At 34.9% G+C, this 21204-nt stretch overlaps 1 protein-coding gene and 1 long non-coding RNA gene across 5 annotated transcripts in view; both read left to right on the top strand.

Moving 5' to 3' along the window:
- Positions 1–19479, top strand: part of LOC135076032 (thymosin beta) — a 32866-nt gene extending 13387 nt beyond the window's left edge. Inside the window, exons 2-6 of one of the 4 annotated variants that reach the window (XM_063970479.1) lie at positions 10749–10897; positions 12480–12593; positions 13275–13388; positions 17804–17917; positions 18486–19479. In XM_063970479.1, coding sequence (XP_063826549.1) covers positions 10753–10897; positions 12480–12593; positions 13275–13388; positions 17804–17917; positions 18486–18625 — 627 coding nt within the window. In that variant the 5' untranslated portion in view covers positions 10749–10752 and the 3' untranslated portion in view covers positions 18626–19479. The remainder of the gene's footprint in view (positions 1–10748; positions 10898–12479; positions 12594–13274; positions 13389–17803; positions 17918–18485) is intronic. The other 3 variants (XM_063970481.1, XM_063970480.1, XM_063970482.1) reach the window with 3 other exon arrangements.
- Positions 908–3906, top strand: LOC135075812 (uncharacterized). The gene is made up of 3 exons (XR_010258115.1): positions 908–1051; positions 1523–1609; positions 1728–3906. It is a non-coding gene; the product is annotated as an uncharacterized LOC135075812 (long non-coding RNA).
- Positions 19480–21204: the final 1725 nt, after the last annotated feature.

The following is a 21204-nucleotide window of genomic DNA, read 5'->3' as shown; positions in this document are numbered from 1 at the left end:
GTTCCTTTTGAACGACGGTTTTAAAGAACTTAGACCCAGTCGTTTGGACAATTTCCACGAACCTGTCATTGTATTCGTCCACATTTTCACAGTCTCCTAGGCATTCGAAACGATTTTGCTACTCGAGCTGAAAGGTTTCGGGGTTTTGGAGTTGGATGGGCGCTGGGTGGAGCGTAGACTTCATCAGTCGACGCCTCTCCAGCTTGGGTCTGATATTCAATGTGCCTCTTACCATTCGGTGATCACTTCCTGTTTTGACCGACCTATGGTAAGATTGAAATGGACCCTGACCCCAATAACCATTTTAAAACCTAGGAAGTGCGCTCATACTAGGTTTGGAATCTGGTTTTTACGAAGTAAAAAAAAAAAGAAAACCATTTGAGTGTTAGTAAGGGCCATAAAACTTGCTATTTAAAAGTTAATTAATTAATTTATTGTAAAATATATAGTTAAATTATTAAGCTTCAAAATAAACATCAAAAAGTTTTCAAAAGTTTGAGTATACCAGTATGGTAAACGAAAATGTGTTTTTTCGCGCTCCTGTAAAATTTACTCCGCTGCTCTTACTAGGTTCTTAAATGGTTCAGCCGTGCGGGTTAGAACCCCACAGCTTGAATATTGTAGTAAACCCACTCGTAACACAATTTAGCTTAGAATGTGTGTTGAGTTAGAGGAACTTTAGTAATTTGTGTAATACAAATTCTTCAAAAAAAGTACCGGACCAATTTGAAAAATTTTAGGCAATCTACATTAATTAGCCAGGTCAGCTAGTTTAATAATATTTATAAGCTAGTAATTTTTAATGTGAGCAAGACATGTACTAGACTGATTGTACCCTAAAGTTGGGTAAGAACATGACATTTTATTACCCAATTCACATTTCATTATCTGCTTTCAGTTCCCCTTACAACTACAACCAAACAACTAAATTCAACATGTTTGGGAGCTGTGGATATACCAGATTCTGGTATTTCTGCGAAAACAACTTTTGAACCTCTTCCTTCTACTTCCAATGCACCAGAACATATGACCTATAAACCCATTACTCATGGTAAGTGTACAAACTAATTATTTACCTTCTAAAATATGCCTTCCCTCAAACTAAAGAATGCCACCCTGGATGCGTTCTGCAGTCTGCAGTCAGGTCAAAATGAACTTATATGTACAACATTCTAGGTTTCTGTACATTTTATATTAATGCGATTTGACCGTGCGGATACGAACAAAGAACGCAAAGCACACGTGACTGATTGCCTTATCACGACCACTTACAGATTGTCTTGACATACCCGCAGACCGCATCCAGGATGCAGAACATTAAAACCTCTAAATGCCTTTAATTTAATATTATGTCATTGTTATTGAAGGTGGGCCCACGCTTCATATTTTATGAGAAGAGCTATCATTATCCTGTCTTTGCATTTTTTTAAAACTTGATAATGATTGATTGATTTGGAAATAATATGTTTCATAAAACAACAAAATAAATTTTAAACTAATTTGCATATTTATAATATTTCAGATGATAAAAACATTTGCCATCAAGATGCACAGGCAGAAATATTAGTCCACAGTTATAAAAGACCTAAGAAAAACATTGAAATGAAAGGTAAGATAAAACATACCTAATTTAAAAAACTAAGTAAAATTGCTGATTAATTAACCAATATTCAATTCAATTTGCTTTAATGTTGTTTTTTTTACTAATGGAAATGTTTTTATTACAGACACTTCATCAACATTTACAATTAAAGAGAAGAGGCTTTGGCGACAGTTACAAAATGCAAAAAAAACAATAAGGAATATAGCGAAGTCAAGAGTGAATTTAGACAAGTTAGATTCGGAAGTGCTGACATCGTTAGTAAAGGATGTAGTGCAGAATAACAAAAAAAAGTCACAAGGAAAAAGGTGGACTTTAGCCAACAAAATATATGCTTTGGCTATATTTAAACGGTCCCCTAAAGCATACCGCTATATGCAAAAGCTGTTTACGCTACCAAGCACTAAAACGCTCCAAAGGATTTAAAAAAATATACCAATGGAGCCTGGTATAAATAAAAATATAATTGATATGTTAGAGGCAAAAGCATCAAGTATGCCAAAGGAAAATAAATATTGCTCGTTAATATTTGACGAGATGGCGTTAAAGAAACGGATAATTTATAACGAAATTGCTGATAAAGTGGATGGCTACGTGGATTATGGAGAGGGCGAGAACATGGGACGAGAAAAGAAAATTGCAGACCATGCGTTAGTGTTTATGATACAGGGTGCTAAACATAAATACAAGCAATATATTGCGCACTATTTTGTGGAAGGCACAATATCAACAGCAAAACTGGCAAAAATTATATCGGACATCATCAAAAAATTAAAAGAAATCGGATTTATGGTTCTAACAACAGTTTGTGATCAGGGATCTACAAATATAGGAGCTCTTAACATGTTAAAAAGAAACTGTGGACAAGGCATAGATAGCAACTTTTTCTCTGTAAATAATGACAAAATTTTTATAATCTATGACATCCCTCACTTGTTCAAATCATTACGAAACAATTTCTTTAAAAGTGGAAATATGTCTTTCGATGGAAAAATTGCACAATGGAGGCATTTGGTAGTTGCAGAAGAACACAACAGAAATTTTTTAAATTTTAAAAAACTGAATAGTACCATTGTAAATCCAACATTCAAAACTAAGATGAGGGTGAAGTATGCTGCGCATGCTCTGAGTAATACCGTGGCAGCTATTTTAAAAATGATGGCATGGAAAGAAGTTTCTGATTGCAATGATACAGCATTTGTGATTGAACAGTTAGATAAACTATTTGATTGTACAAATGGTCCATCATCTTTAAATGACGTAAAGAAAGGGATCCGGGAAAATGTTTCCACATCAAGTAATCACATTGAGTCTTGGACCTTTTATACTGATAAGTTAAAAACCATAAAATTTATAACAGCAGAAAACACGATACTAAAAAATGTTAAATGCGTAAAGGGATATCAAATATCTATCAAATCCTTAAACGATATTTGGGAAAAGTTAAAGAATGAAGGGTTTAAATATATGAACCTTAGACAGTTTAACCAAGACTCTCTGGAAAACTTATTTGGAATCATTAGGCAACACAGTGTAACCAATAGAAATCCCACTATCACGCACTTTACTGCAGCGCTTAAAACAAGCATGGTTACTGGGCTGAAAGTGCCTCATAGCAGAAGTGCTAATTGTGAAGCAGACAACAATAAACATATGCTGGAATATAAAGACATTTTAAAAACTAATTTAAAAACAACAGAAATAAAAATTAATGTTCAAGATTCCACAGACACTGAATTTTATCCTGTGTTGTCTATCCCGGACCCTGAAAACTTAGAACAGCCCATTGAAAATTTGTGTAGCCTTGAAAACCAACCAGTAGTATATGTAAGCGGGTATTTAGCTGCCAAACTATTACAGAACAGTTCTTGTTTAATTTGTGAAGAGTGTTTGAGCGTGAAAACTCCTGTTGACAATGATTTGTATGCATATATATCTCTTCGCGAATGGTGGCATGATAAAAAAAGTCTCGTTTATCCAACAATTCAATTATGTACCACCGTAAATGAAGCTAAACAATTTTATCATGACCATATTGCCGACCAGATATATATGGAAAATGTTGGAAAATTCATTTTCTTAATGTTGAGTACAAATTGTAATTTTAGTTGGTTTAAATGTCAACAACATAATAAAGAAATTTATGATAAGATGTTTAAAATATTAAGTTACCTTTTTCTAAGAAAAAGTTGTAAAATCATTAATGACAGCTTCATAAAAAGTGAAAACAATTTTGCTGACAAAAGTAAAAAAGCACAGCAACAAAGCATTGAAAAGTAATCTTAGGGCTGAGGTTCGATCAGCTGATAAGAAAATTAAAGATGTTTATAAATAAAAATCCTATTTTTTCTTAGAAAAAGTTGTGAAAATAAAAGTTTACAAAATTATCATTTCTGTACTTTGTTATAATTTTCAATAATTCCTCATGCCTACAACTGCTATGTCATGTTCAATACTTATTGTAATATACCTATTTTATTTCGAAATAAATAATTTATGTTACAAAACTTCGTTTTACTTACACATAGTATAAAATAAAAATAGTAATCATTAAAATATTGAAGGTTCCTATACTAGATATCGATATGCAATTACAACCCTAGCAAAGTATCGATAATCGATAAGTTATTACGAACGTCACTAATACTGTCAGAAAATAAGGCATTATGTTGGTAGCTCCGCCTGTAGTTTGTGCGGTTGGTAAAGATTTGCGGGTCGTTCTCTAAAATGTATATGTGTGCGTGAGCTCAAAAAATATCTATGGAGTGCCGTCTCTTACTCTTTTATGCTCTTTGGTACGCGTCCCCCGCCCAGACTGCCATCATATCAAGCGATCGATTCAACAATATTTTTTCGCAAGCCAAAAATTTCGGCGGCCGTTACTCAATCACGATTCGTTTGCATAACAATGACTCCGATACGTCTAGACTAACTTACGGTTTAATTGAGTGAGATTCTGGGTAATCATCATTGTCATTTTGCATGTGAAACGGCGACTTTCGAAATTGTAACTGCTCCACCAGGTCCTCAAACTGTCGATGATAAATAATTTCATTTTAGATAGCAGTGAGGGCATTTTGGGGTCAATATAATCGTGTCGTGTCGTGACCATATGGCGCGCGCGTTGGGACATATTTTTTACGGCGCCACGAATTAAGACTCGTTTTTGTACTTGTCGTTCCTGTTCGGTTCTTAGCCATATAAGGTTTGGAAAGGAGCCATGACACCGACAGTTAACATAGCTGGATTATTGTCTACTATATTAGGATGTTGATCTTATCATGTGTAGCTGCTAGTCGTTGTTGTGACACATGGCCAAATGTCTTGAATTAACTTATCTGGAGTTAAGATATATTGTATGAGTCAATTTAATTCGTAATAAAGTTCATTTTCACTATTTTCGGCATTTTTCCAAATGAATCAGGAATAAAGTGACGCATCAAATAAATATTTACTACGAGAACGAAATGAAAGCATTTAGTGACTAAAATGGCGTCATCTTATCGATTTGGTACGGTCTTAGTCTGACTAATGGGCTCAAGTCTAATAGCTTCGTTATGTGGAGAGATTATACACCTCGAAAATGCTTTTAGTAACAATACTTAGTTACCCATTCCGTGGTGTAAAGCAATCTGTCTAACAGGAACACTTGTAGGTAGTTTCCAATCTATCGACTGCAGGTTTACATTGTAATTAGTGTTATGCACTAAAAAGCTTGACGAAAAACTACAATTTTTTGCGTGTTTTAAAGGATAGCGTGTTTCAAAACTCAATTGCTTCCTCAATAAAAACTCCCTTGGAAAATTGGAAAGTGTTGCAACAATTTTATGCCGCATACATCTATGCTAATAAGACGTTATGTATTCTGAACCGATGAACCGCAAAATAAACATTACTCATCATTTCCTTACACAAAATCTTCCATCTTACACTTAGAACAAAGTAATGAGATATTCGAAAAAAAAAACATGTGTAACAGGCAGACAATTTTTCTCTGGGCGTTGAAGCAATGATTAATGCGGTATTTGCCAACATCTGGAAGAAACAGCTTTAAAATTGGTTGGAATTACTTCATTGATATAAATAGGTTGCACAAAATTGTTTATAGTCGCAATTTTATTGATCTATCTTTAGAAGCACCCTCAATCAAAGTGCTCGACCTCTAATTGACGGCCATCTTGCTATCCGCCATTTTCATGGACCCGGCTCCCTCCCCTGCGGGATTAATTTATTCCAGACCAATTTGCCAGTGCGTAATGGTTGTTGACGGCTCTACAATGTAAATAAGGATCTGCATTTTCCTCTTAATTGGATATCGCGGCATATTTTCGGCTCAAAATATTTCCTTGCGTCTTTTTCGTTTATCTCAACAATCGTCGTAACACAATATCGTGCTCTGTTTAACAGACCGCAACTGGCATTGGGTACAGCCTAACGAGATATTTGATCTAACCACGATACTAAGTAATAAAAATACAAAAATTTACTCTTGTGAAATCTCAATCAAAAGTTATGGACGATGCTTGTTGAACTGTTTCAATATAAATCAATACGTCCGAATAATATTATTTTCTTTTCGCCGGTAAAAATATTAATTTATTGGCTTTTGCCGGCGCTTATTAGTTAAATTTAATACTAATATTATGTTTTCATAATTCAGTGAATTATGTATGACTTCTGTTTTCGTACCTTTTAGTATGTATCATAGCTTAATTAGCGTGAATTGCACCGTATACCGTTAGGTCTTAATTAAATCGCTGTAAGTAAAGTAGTTTAGAAGCTCTGTTGTTCTCGCGCACCTGCTTCACGCGTTGCGAAACAATGAGGGAAGGTGCTACACTGCTGACGCCATCACTTCACAAACATTATGTTTTTAATAATGGTATTGAGTAAAATGGGATTGATGGTAACCTATTTTTTTTTCAATCTTGAGGCTTTACATCTAAGTATAGTGATCATCGCATCCGTTCTTCTGGATATTGTAAAGATGAATGTATTCTTAAAGTTTCTATCAGACAGGGAACTGCTATACAGTCAAGGGTTTTTAAGCCATTTAATAAACCATTACTTTTTCGGTGACTTCACCAACAACTTCGTCGCTAACATGTTTTACGGGTTTTTAACCGAGACTTGTTTCATGAAAATAGGTAAATGCCTGGTTTTATTTTTCTCTACACTTATTTTTATAAACAATGAAATGAGACATTTCGAACAGTTTGCTCTACTTGCATGTTGTGAGGTTCTGACTGATACATAGTAATGCGTCGTAAGATAACATAATTGAATTTAAATGACTTTTCTGGCACGTCGGACTGTTTGTTGGACAAAGGAAACGCAATAAATTATCGATGTGATGACACTACATGATTTAGAGATGTAAAATCAGACCTTTAACCCTTCATTTGGCAGTGATGCTTTTAAGCAACAACCACTTTGAATATTTCTACAGCACCAAATAATAAGTTTTGTGCAAATCTTTCGATTTTGTTACGAAGCTTAGTTCAGCAAAACACTAGTAAATCGGTCGTCGACTGAGTTTTGAGTGATTTCATATTCATATTTCTGTCAGACGCCAAGATGACGCGCAATGAGAATAACAAAGACGGAAGTTTTATGATTTTATACTATATTATCATCTGTAATTGTTTTTGTTTTGTCTAAATTTTATTCATAATAAATCAAACTAATCATATAAAGCAATATTTGGCGTAGAAACTGTGTTTTCTAATATATGACATGCTTCCGAACCTCGATGTTGCCTAGAAGCATCAGTGCCAAACATCTAACAAAATAGGTTTATCTTTTTGTTAATACAAAAGAATGTCAATACCCAATAAATCAATCATGTATTACATGAATAATGTTATAGAGACCCACATTGTGTGATGTGAAGATATTATAAAAAAATGTTCTTGCAATTATTAATTTCGATGTATCCTTTATCTATACTTATAATAAATCTGTAGAGAGGTCAATTCTGTACATGAAATATATTTTCAAAATAACTATCAGGGGGTGATTAGTGATCGATCGATACTGATGCCAAAAATGCAATTAGTAAAATTTTTGTCTGTCTGTCTGTCTGTCTGTCTGTCTGTCTGTCTGTATGTTCCTTATAGAAACAAAAACCACTTGACGGATTTTAACGAAACTTGGTACAATTATTCTTCATACTCCTGGGCAGGTTATAGGATACTTAGGGGAACGGGAATTAGCGGGAAAATCCTTTTGTATGAAAAATCTAAACCGCTTAAGTTAGACGCTTGAAATTTGGCATGCAGGTACCTTAGTAAACTTAAAGCTTAGTTACAACAGGATATTGCAAAATTCCCATGGGAACGGGAGTTAGTGGGAAAAAACATTTGTATGAAAAAATCTAAACCGCGTAAGATATACTCTTGAAATTTGGCATGCAGGTACCTTAGTAAACTTAAAGCTTAGTTGCAACAGGATATTGCAAAATTCCCACGGGAACGGGAGTTAGCGGGAAAAAACATTTGTATGAAAAAATCTAAACCGCGTAAGATAGACTCTTGAAATTTGGCATGCAGGTACCTTAGTAAACTTAAAGCTTAGTTACAACAGGATATTGCAAAAATCTCACGGGAACGGGAGTTAGCGGGAAAAAACATTTGTATGAAAAAATCTGAACCGCGTAAGATAGATGAAGGGGGGGTAAAACGAGATCCACGCGCACGAAGTCGCGGGCGGCCGCTAGTTCTCAAATAAATATGAACTTAGGAATTAAGTCTTATAAATCTATGGTGCCGTACCTACCTATAATTATTTTCTATAATTAATTATAGATTTTTTTATAATATTATAGATACCTAGGACCTAGGTGACATGCAATGTTTGCCACTTAGTGCGGTGGGACCATGGTTAAAATAGGGGACATGTTGGGGGGACCACGGGTAAAAGCCGCTCAAACCATCCATCACAGCTCATTATTTACATTCCATCTCCAAGAAGATGACGAATGTTGCTGTAGCAGTGTAATTTTTTGTACTTAAAATGTGCTGAGCACTGGCCTCATTTCAATGCTTATGTTATGTATGAGTCTTGGGCTGGCTCCGCGACCTTTGTGAGTCACCGAAGTCGTTTACCAATTAACGATTACTCATGTGAACCACAAATTGTCTTTAAGCCTCGCCATCATCAGACCAACATCCTCGCCGGACAAAAGATTGTTTCCCTGCGAGCAGGATGTATTCCAGTTAGTATACACGACGGGTTGTCGACAACAATGGCAACGCGCTTCGTATGCGCGGCGCGTGCGCAACTCCTTGTGAACGCGATTCGGAAGGGCGGTCGTTGATCGATCTTTGAAAATGCTGTAGGCAAATCGTTTTGATTAAAAATGACTTACTACAATTTGTTTTAGTATTGCACGAGTTAATTTATGTCGGTCAAAAAAAAATTTTTTTTTTTGTAGCCTCGCTGACACCATCAAGTAGCACCACAAAATAATAATGTAGCACATACATTTTCAACGGCAGAATAAGTCTGGCATCTAAAATCAAATTAATATTAGTAGTTATAATGTTATTACCGAGAAATGTTTATTCATAACAATTGGTTGAATATCGTACGTAACCGTAAAATAATAGACTTTTTCCTTATACCTACCCAACTACAAACAATTCATTATAATATAAATAGTACTGACTGTGAAGGAAATGAGTCGGTGACTGATTATTACAAATACTTTACAACTAATCAGCTTGTATAGTAATGTATAGTTATTATAAAAATAAATTAGTTTGCTGAACAATTTAATCCCATTATGATTAAATTCAGCAATCAATGGATTTGTTAATAGCAAAACAAAACGACTATAAACCGAATAACGGTTTGGTTATAGCTGCAATAACTGTAGTCAAGCCATGCAAATCTACATTGTTACCGATTTTCACAGTAATTTTGATGCTTGACTTTGTATTTCCTTTCTTTTCTTAGCCTACTGGGTGTAGGAAGACACATTGCAGTGGGCGAATCTCGTAAGTAATGTACAGTTAGTAACCCACTATGTGTAGTGTGTGTTTTCTAAAGTAGCGAGCAAGCGATTCAACTAAGCCGGATAACTGTTACAGCTGTAAAATGTTGTGGAAAGTTTGAGAACTATAATATCTCATCTTCATTAAACACATAACTAGCGGCTACTTTTATTTTTACCTAGAGTTCTCCATAAAATTGTAATGTTAACTCTCGTTTTGCATAATAAAATAACTATGTTGGATGATTAAAATAAATGTACCATAATCTTTCTCCAAATAGGACTATACCTCAATGTCAACGTTTAATGACCCGCAATCATGATTCCGAATGCAAATGAATGAAATTATCTAAGTTGTAAACATGGATTTGGAATTGAAAGGCTCCATTGTTTAGGGCTTGCCGCTTGGCTCGTCACGGTCGATTTGCGGTCGTCAGTAGTAGATCGACTCATACGGTATCTGTTACACGCTGACTCAAATACTTCTTTGAATTGCACTAAGACTAACCCTTGCTTGCGACTCCGCTCGCTTCGATTTCGGTGAGACCGCCACACTGTGTTGACATAAAACAAGAATCTGGAACATTATTGTAGGTATAATCTTCGTCTGCGGTTTTTTTTATTCATGACATGCTTATCTTATAACAAAGGTTACACCCGAAGTACTTGATACCTACGTCGGCTATTTTAACTTAGTGGCTATAAAACATTATCTTCACAGTTACAACAATGAGTACCTACTTTAACGTAGCCCTAATATTATTGTTTTTTTTTCTCAGAGACCCTGTTATTATGTTGGTGGGCATACTATTATTAATGTCATTTATAAAATTAAATAATATTTTACTTGATGTCTAAGTAGGTACTAAAATATTAAAATTAAGTACCATAAATGTTTGTACTTTCGTAGAGAATCTTCTATTTTATGGTTACGGCTGAGCGAGTTCACGACGCTATAATTTTGTTATCTCTTCTGATGATCCTGCCGTAGAGACGCACATCAAAATAAGCACTATTCGAAAAAAAATTTAACGTGAATATTTTTGTTGGAAAGGGTATTTTTTGTACCTAGCTGAAAGTAAAATCTACTTGCTTAGCACCTGCTTTAAAGATTAGAAATTGTACCGCTATAATTCGTAATGCTCTTTACAGAGAAATGGCCTGCTCAGTGAGTGACGCGCCCTCCCTGAAGGACCTGCCCAAGGTGGCCACAGACCTCAAGAGTCAGCTGGAAGGCTTCAACACCAGCTGCCTGAAGGACGTCGACACCAACGAAAAGATCGTGCTGCCATCTGCTGAAGGTGAGATTGGAACTTTATTTGCAACCACTATGTTTAGTAGGTGGTAGATCTCGAGGACATTTCTTTCCTACTTCACATCGATGAAATTACATTGCAATTGTGAAAAATTTAGAAACCTAAATTAGATATTTTTTTGTTAGAAATATTAACACGACGTATATTATTTAGTTATTTACTCATGTATGTAGTAGTAGAACGTACCTTCACTTAAACTATTCACTTCAATGTAGCTATCTTGTACCTACTTCTCTTTGTTCTGCAGCAGAACTGAGATTATGCGTATCTGTATTAGACAAAAGACAAAGAAGAAGACTTCCAAGTGACGAATACTTACGTACTACAAGTTGACCGTGATAATACCTAGTTCCTACTTATATTACTTAATCATAGTAGTTAATGTGAGTAGTAGTGTGGTAGTAGGTTACATGAGCTAGATCAGTGTTTTTCAACCTTTTTCATGACGCGACCCCCCTAGCATGAAAAAATTTTTGGTGACCCCCCGACCGTTCGCTTTTTACCCGACTGCCCCAAAAGGAGGGTTGTTTTTCGAGTGTATGTATGTACATTTCTTTGGCACGGCCTACAGCCTAAACGGCTTGACCGATTTTAGCGTGAGTGGTTTCGTTAGATTCATCTTAATCGTGAGAGTGACACTGGCTATATTAAAGTTGAAAAAAATCAAAATGGCGGATTTTAGGCGCCATAATGACTTAAAAAAATTTTTTTTTCCCAAAAATTTACAGAGTGATTTATCAAAATAAAGGGCTTTTTGAGTAGTTTACAAAAATGCACGTTATTTAACTAAAAAGATTAAAATAAAATTATTTTTGAATAAACAAAAAACCCAAATGCGTAAAAATGAACTAAAAAAACAAAAACAAAACAACTTAGTGTTCACAAATGCAGTCGGAGGCAACAAATACATCACCAACAAAAGAATTAGTCATTGATTATTTATCTTTTAAGTTCATTTTTACGCAGTTGGCAAGCTTTTTTGTTTTCATGCCTTTTACAAAGATGTTGTAGGGACCGAATTCTGCAATCTATATACAACATTTATGAATTTGCATAATTAGATTTCGGATAAATCTGGCTTTAAAACTTTACTGTTTTTTTTACTGAGGTAGTTTTTACGACCTCTCGCGACCCCCCTATAGAGGCTTCGCGACCCCCCAGGGGGTCGCGACCCACAGGTTGAAAAACACTGAGCTAGCTAAACTATGACGTGACAAACAAAAGTGAGCCGAGTTTATTATGAGGAAAGGGAGGGTATTAATCTATTTTAAACCGGAGATTTAATAATAGTTGCTACGGTTAAATGCCAGCTTAGCTACATTAAGACTCTCCAGAATACCTAATTCAACATTGAATACGATTTGAACTTTAATATAGGGGGTAGATATGTAGATATTGTAATGTAGGTAGACTGATTCATAACCGGATTTTGGAGATATGAAATCAATTACCATTAACATTAGTAATAAAGTTGATGATTGAAAGACGCTAACTCAGTCTAGTCATAAGTTTATTGATAAATAATTAATTCTGCCGATAAAAGATTTAAATCTCGGTTTGACAACAGACGTAGCGATGGAAAAGCAACACACAGCCCTCCTTCAAGGCGTGGAACAGTTCCAAACCTCCTCCCTGAGGCGGACGGACACTGTAGAAAAAATAGTCCTACCGAACGCACTAGGTATTTTGTGACGGTGGAAATAATGCGTTGATAACTCATAACTATGTGTTTGCATTGACCAAAATTAATTATTATTATGCTTAAAAGAACACAAAAGAACTCACTTTTTCGATACCTACCTAATTTTGAATCCGGAAATTAATTGCGTGGCTCCATCTGTTGATGCGAGTTATAAAATACGATTATATAAAAATAACGGTAACGTTATTTCGTTATTATTAAGTGGAGAAAATTTTTAGGAAAGTACTTTCAAGTCCAAGTAATTTTTAAATGTGTAATCGTTGTGATGGATTAATGTCAATTTAAAAGACAATATTTTAATGTTCATGCGTGAATTTTAGATAATTTATTGCATTTCCTTGCAAAATAATAAATTACGATTATTTTTTCAAACACAATATTATGTCAATGTAGACACATTTTTATGCTTAATGTTGAATACCTCATAATAATGGTCGCCTTCTTATCGCATTCTCGCCTAATAGTTTGTGGGTTTTCGATGACATTAATATTAAATTAATAGAAGTTTTATTTCTAACAAAAATAATGTCTAACATGAATCAAAACACTTACATTTTATGTGGTTTATGTGCACACTAAAATGTTTAACTATTAATAAGCATGTTGTTATCACTTTACATTGTCAATGATGATGCTGAATTTTTGTATTAATGATTTCAGATGTAGCAGCAGAGAAAACTCAAAAATCTCTATTCGATGGCATTGAAAAATTCGACGCCACTAGGCTGAAGCACACAGAGACACAAGAAAAGAACCCGCTCCCCGACAAAGATGGTAAATAATATTCTTTACAAGTATGCACATAATGCACGAACCTATATTACTATACTGCCGTCCTATCACTATAATGCCGTTAACCCACAATTGATCAATTTTGACTTTTGAATACCATCCGAATCAGAAAAAAATGCTTAATCTAGCACTATTATCGAAATTTTTATATCTTGTTTAGTTCCTGAGATAAAAAAAATAAGAAAGCCGCTAACTGCTTCGCCTTTGCAAGATTACATAACTAAAATGCAGTTACATTACATTTCTTAGCTTAAACGCGGTTAAGCGTCTTTAATTGTTATTAGAATTAAAAATTTAAGAAAAATTACAAAGCTTTATTGCCGTTATTTACAATTTCTAGTCAATACAGCCGTTAAGGTACTTTAACGACAATATTGCTAAGCTGCTCTTTGCAAAGCTTTAATAGACTCCTCAAGACTAAAACGCCGTTAAGTATAATTATTAGACTTAAACGCAACAAAGGTCCAATAACGGCATTATAGCTTTGTATTACATGAATTTATTTATTGAAATTGCACTAGTAAATTCACCATTAAGGCTAACCAAATGTAACAATCTATGTGTTTTTTACATTTTTACAAGACTTAAATGCCGTTAACCTACATTCCTAAACTTTAATGCGGCTATGTTCAAAAAGTTGAATGAAGTGTTCTAAGCGTCGTTGCGTGCGTCGATCACTCAGTTCAGTCAGAGTTACTGATGTGCCGCTGAGAACGCTCCCGGGAATATTCCTAGCGTTCTCAACAAAATAAATTTAGTTTTAATTTTATGTTTGTTGTTTATTAATATGTGATGTGCATTGCAATGTTTCTCTTTTATTATCTAAGACTAGTCGTTATAAACAAGGTATGAAACGTGTTAGTGAGATATTGCTGTCTTGTCATTATTTTCGTGGCTAATGCGCACTGCAACTTTAGGACACGGCAGCGCGGTAATTGAGCTTCAGTGTGCCTCTGAGTTTTAAATGATGAACACGTTGCGTTTTATTTTCTAATTTTAAAAATTAGTAAAAGAAGCCTGGTGTTCGATCATTTTACTTGTTCATTTTGTTTTACATCTTCTATGTTAGACGAAGACATAACGCTCGTTTGTTTTAGGCAAATGTCGTTCAACGGCTGGACAAAGGTCTCCTCAATGATTTCCACAACGACCGGTCCTGCGCCGCCCGCATCCAGGCACCTCTCGTGACCTTTACCAGATCGTCGATCCATCTAGAGGGGCCTGCCTGCCCACACTACGTCTTCAGGCTCATTGTCGCCACTCGAGAATTTTTCTACCCCATCGGCCATATTCAGCTCTGCCACTTGATTTTAGCAATTCTGCGGGTTATGTCGGTCACTTTGGTTTTTCTACGGATCTCCTCATTTCTGATTCGATCACGCAGGGAAACTATGCTTGGCATAGCACGCTCCATCGCCCTTTGGGTCCACATCACAAATCCGTATACTATCACTGGCAACACACACTGGTCACAGACTTTTGTCTTAAGACACTGCGGTATTATTTCGGACGTGAAAATATCGCGAAGCTTCCCGAACGCTGCCCAGCCGAGCTGGATTCGACGATCGACGTCTCTCTCAAAGTTGGACCTACTTAACTATCCAGTTAGTACCTGTACCTGAGACAAACCATCCGGTTTGTCTCAGGTATACATAATTGTCAACAACTTCGAGTGTAGTCTCCAACTTTCAAAGGAGTGGGTGCAACACGGACATTTGACATGATTTTTGTCTTGTCCATGTTCATTTTGAGACCCACTTGTTGCGAGGCTCTACTGAGGCCATCGAGCATTGTGCCTAGATCTGCCACAACTACGATATCGTCTGCAAATCGAAGGTGGGTGAAGAACTCGCCGTTGATATTTATGCTGAATCCTCTCCAGCCCAGAAGCTTGAAAACATCTTCCAGGGCGGTGGTAAATAGTTTCGGTGATATTACGTCTCCCTGTCTCACCCCTCGCTGCAACTGGATAGGTTTCGAGACCTAATCCTGGAGACGGACTGACATTTTGGCGTTTTTATACAAGTCTTTTTTGAAGAGGAGTATCACCATACTTCTTTGCAATGCCGTAGGCGTTTTTCTCTTGAGGATGACGGAATCAAACAGCTTATGAAAAGCCTTGTACCGGCGTTCCGCCTGCTTTCAGAAGCTCAGCTGTGATTACATCATCACCAGGTGCCTTGTTGATTTTTAGCTGTTTGAGAACCATTCTAATCTCGTACAACAGACTAATATACGGGATATATTTGGCAAGTGTCGGGTCAATCTAGCTAGCACGTATTTTCTATAAAAATGTGTCAAAATGATCCGTCACATAGGCTATCCACAACTTATCCAGAAGTCGTGAAACAGGCCCTTACTAAGCGATTGTGAAATATGCCCTTAATGTCAAAAAACGAACAAATGGACAGTAACATTATGTAATTACGTGTAAAAAGACATTTCTGTCATTAAAACAACATTTCACGAAGAAAAAATTAAATTTAGTAAAGGTGTAGTTATATTGAGAATGTTATCGTGAAAGTTCCCGAGAATAATATTCTCGACAATACTGCAAATAGAGTGTATTGTTTAATATACACTTATATGTCGACTTAATTTGATACTATTTTACTTAAGAATTGTTGTTTATTTCCATTTGATAAACATGATTCTCACCATTCTCACTAACGTGAAGTTCATTTATTAGGTAAGGCTTGCCGCGTTGTACATTATTATTGAATTAAATAAATAGATCTTAATTTTTATTAACTACAAAATATTGTAGTTGTAGCCTACTGAAACAGGCAAAATAATATAAATATTGCGGCATTGGTAATAAAGTGTCGTCACTTATTATTTTTATTAGGTATTGTGAAACTGCTAAGTTTGAGAACTTTCAATAGTTGGTTTTAATTGATCTCAAATAGGTAATGAAAATGTAAAGATTTTATTTTGTGTTGTCTTTTATGAGTATCTACTTTTTTAAAGTGGTAAATTTAAGAAATTATTATAATAAAACGTATGATTGATATCAACGAATGCTAAAAATAGTAAAAAGTTGATTTTTTTTACATAAATATAGATGTTCAACACTAAAACAGGTTTTGTTATTTTTGACATAAATGCAATTTTCTTTATTTCCTGAACTACTAAGTAGCTAGTACTTAGCTTAAATGCCGTTATGGTGAAAAGTTTTGTTTTTAACTGCATTTTAGTCTTGTAATCAAAACGAATCAAACAGGCATACCAAAAGTTTCGTAATTTATGTGTTAATACTAGACTTAAATGACGTTAGCTAACATTAGCTGCATTTAAGGCAAGTATTTTGACGTTAAAAAATAATAGTATTACCGAGCTAAAACGTCGTTAAACTATTTAACGGCATTAAAGTTTAGTAGAATTATTAGTTAGAAACTCATTTTACAAATGTATCAAAGTTATTCAAGATCCAAAACTTAAACGCCGTTAAGGTAGCCATACCGGCGTTTTAGTTGTGTATATTTTGAGATATTATTTCAATAATACTGAGTTAAAATGTATAAATTAAAATATTTCAAAATCTATAATATGTAGCGTCGTGAGAGTTTGTGTCAATTGTAGCTCTTAAAAATACCTTTAAAATGATATATTTAAATTACAAATTACTCTTTTACTTTTGAAACAGCGAATTTTTTTTAATTCGCGATCTTTAAACTCGTTTTTCTCCGAAAGTGGTTTTTGCACTTAACGGCGTTATAGTGATCGGACGGCAGTATAGCACCCCTGCAGTTATTATGCCTGTACGTGTGTATAATTTTGAACAGTTTACGTTAATTATCCTTTTTATTTTTAACTAGCCTTTGACTATTTTTTTCATTTTTATCTTGTAACGATTAACTAATACTAATCTGTACGAAAACTTAAAACACAAACGAATACATTTTGTTTTACCTTTCACTGGGAGAATTATTGACAGTTGCGCAAACAAAAAAATTAATAGTTTCATTTACTTAGGCTTAGATTATTGGATATTTATTGAGTTAAAAAGTAATCTTTGTATATTATAAAATATGGTATGAAAGTAAGAACCTAAAAAATATGTTTATGCATATGAGGCAACATAAGTTAACATTGTATCTTGTGTTATGGGGGACCGAATTGAGAGTAAATGTCATAACTTAATCAGGAACCGTACCGGGAACCTAATTCTGATGCATAAAATATGAAAATCTGATGTCTAGTTGCAAATTCCTTTCGAAAATGAACTTTGCCTATAATAATGCTGTTTGGCAGTAGGTACTACTTGCTTTTTCTTTGCCTATAATAAACGACAAAAATAATAACTAGCATGTACATTTTGGCGCCGTAAACATTATTTGCAGCGTGTTATTTTGAGCTTTTTATTTATTATTTCTTGCACGATCGCTTTGTATCAGTCGTGGCAGCAGAGAAGGCGCACCAAAACCTCTTGGACGGCGTGGAACACTTCGACAAGACGCAGATGAAGCACGCCACCATGGAGGAAAAGAACCCCTTACCGCCCATCGAAGGTTTCTATTTTGCGCTTTATTGTCTTTTTTGTATTTTCACTGACAAACTTTTTGCACGGACTATTTATTATACGCTTTTTTATAATCAATTGAAAATTATGGGTGGATTGAGAGAGTTCATGATGAATGTTTTGATTGTAAGTTTCGTTTAGTTAGGTGATATTCTAAGACTGCTTTTAGTTTCAATGATTTCTCATCCTCCAATTAATTACGTTGTATTTAATTATCTGTATTATTTACTTCCAGTTGTTTGAATCTTAACTATTCTGGGTTCGATTCCCAGTCAACAAACAACCTGAAACCTTACCAGATAGATCAATAAGTGTAACACCGACGTTTTTACCGCTCCACATGATGAAAGGATAGGGGTTACCTTCATTTTTCAATCAGACAAAAATAATCAAAACCCTTTTCTTAATTAAAGCAGAATGTTTTACCTGTTTTGAACCTACTTTAACCGTAACTTACATATTATTTGATGCAGAAAGTGATTATCTTTTATGTAGATAACTTGGACTCATCTCATAAACAACGTCAAATTAACAGTATTTTCATCTGTCCCTCACAGCTATCGAGGCGGAGAAAGAGAAGAACAAGTTCTTGAATGGCATCGAGAACTTCGACCCTACCAAGTTGAAGCACACAGAGACCTGCGAAAAGAACCCCCTCCCCACCAAGGACATCATTGAACAGGAGAAAACCGCTTGAGCGGTATCTGTCGCCAATATAACTTGCTAGTATCGCCCTATTTTTAACTCGATGTAAGTTATGTAAGTCCGTTCGGGCCTTCCATGTAACTCTACGGTCACACCATGCCCTCTAACATCAGCAATGTACCTCATCGTTTTATAATCGGTACCAGTGTGACCGTAGCATTAGTCTCTTTTTTAATTTTATGCAAAAAAGATTCAAAATGGACGCCGCGAACTGGCCGTTATCATTAGTTTAAGAACCAAAATTTCTATGTCACTTTTAATGGTATATATTTTAATACTTAAGCGTATTTTATGAGCATTTTATAATTTATTTTATATGAAAGGAATAATTAAGTATTAATGTCCAGTACTGATTTGTTTAAGTCGGGAACATTGCGCTGTGACCTGCAAGTTGCACGTCGTTAGCGCTTTGGCCTCTCTAGTTCAGTTTAAGTTGGAGCGTTTCGTCATGTATCTGGTCAGTAATTAAGAGTGTAGTTACCAAGACTCATTCGGATTGAAATTAATTTTTGGCCTTAATTTCTGCGTTAATATAGTGTTATTTTTAATATTATATTTACTTAGAAATATACTTACATACTTAAAAATCAACGAAATGTAGCATCATAATGTGTTACTTGCTCAACCGCGTACGGATAAGTAAGCTTCGGAGAAGTTCTCAAGCAATAGTTTGATGATGTCATATTATGATAACTAATGTAACAATAATATTTTATAGTATCGAATATACATCAATAATTTTCCAATTTTATAATATGCTATGGATGCCAATACATAAACCATTTTTATCGGAATTTTGTATGTTTTACAGACGGTGCTTTTTTATAAATATAGATGAAAAACGTACATGGCCTTTTATTTTATGATATTTTTTCTTGCCTTCTTTTCTCTGTTTCATCATCACCAATGCTACAAAAAGCCCGGATATTATGGTCTGTTACGACATGCCCATACCCATCATAATATCTTCTTCTGACGAATACATAATTATACAGAGTTGGTTCTGTCCTGTCTGAAATCTATCGTTAGGAAACGGAACAATAATCTTTGCCAAATACCGTTACCGTTATCGCTATCAGCCCAGTGTCCGCAGACCATCCGCAGACAGATACAGATTATTAGAGAGTAGGGCACCCGATGGAGTAACTTTATTTTATTTATTTAGGAATAGTCACCCCTTAAACTATGGAAATAAAAATGGTGAAATAAATAAGTAATATTGTCTGGAAATTGGCACATTAATTTTACACCTAACTCCGTAGCCCTTATCTAGCCCTAGTTTCGCGATTGCTTTGATATCAATAGAGTAAAAGTTACGTTATGATGTATTTAATCTTAAACTTAAAATGTGGGTATAGTGAAATAAAAATAATTAAATAAATGTTTACGCAAAACTTCAGCAGATTAACCTATTTGGATTTCGCGCTCTTTTCCTTCAGTGCATAAAAGCGGATATGATGTCCTGTAAATAAAAAAAACTTGTATGAATGTGACGAAACGCGGAACTATGAAATTGTCCATACTAGTTGACAGATTAGATTGGAAGTGGCGCCCCCAGTCACAAAATCGGTTGGTGTTGTCAAATTTATTTACGTGTATTGATTATCTGCACAATGCATCAATATTCGATTATCAAAAGACAGATGGCCTTGGGGTGCACCTAATTATGAAGAATTAATTAAAAAAGTTAATAAGCATATTGTGAATTTGTGAGAGATCACGAGAACTTAAGTTTTGATTAAAATTAAAACAACAATCTTTAATATCTTTCACAAACTCGTAATTTACAAGGGAAAATCCTAATAACTTCGCATAACGGTACCGTTATTTTATAAAATAATGTTTTTTTGTCTCAAATAAATCATAAAATATTTATTATTTTAATAATAACGAGCTAATAACTTTTTTATTTAATTGCACTACAATAAAATTGTCGATGCTAGCGCCACCACATGACGCGAAGGTTTTTTCTATAAAAGTGGTAACTTTTTTTTTGCAGAAATGCTAAAATTGTAAATTTTGATTTTCCTTCCCGCCGGCTCTTGACGGTTTGCTTTTGGCACGTGCAATTTTCATTTAGCTTTGTTGTTGAATTATTAACTTTGTATTTATAAAATACAGTTCATCACTGATGCTGAGTGTCGGGAAATATTATTTCGGTAAGTGTTTAGTTATTATTTCAGTGGCGTACGCTCGATTTAACATTTGCACGTGTTGTGTATCGTAGACAGCAAAACAACCATTTGCATTCGCCAAACGATATAGCTACGATATGGTTTTGTGAATACTTTTAATGCCCTTTATTTGTTTTGTTTATCATCTCCGAGGTCAATATTCGTAAAGAAAGATTTACGTTTACAAAATGCCCACAATATTCGGTAGCGTCATTTGTTTTTGTTTACCTGCAGATTCTTAGCTGTTGTATACAATGTCGCCTTCCCCAATCCGTTGTCGTGGACCATGGAAAATACATAAGCGTTCTTCGGAACCTGATAGGTGGCTGGATGAATTGGGTTTTTTTCGAAAACACACTGCTAGGGATTCCAGCTGTTTATTTAGAGCAGTGTCTGA

The sequence above is a fragment of the Ostrinia nubilalis genome, chromosome 11 (genome assembly GCF_963855985.1).
Source record: "Ostrinia nubilalis chromosome 11, ilOstNubi1.1, whole genome shotgun sequence".
NCBI lineage: Eukaryota > Metazoa > Arthropoda > Insecta > Lepidoptera > Crambidae > Ostrinia > Ostrinia nubilalis.
Note: the sequence above shows the minus strand (reverse complement) of the source record. Positions and strands in the feature narration are given on the sequence as shown.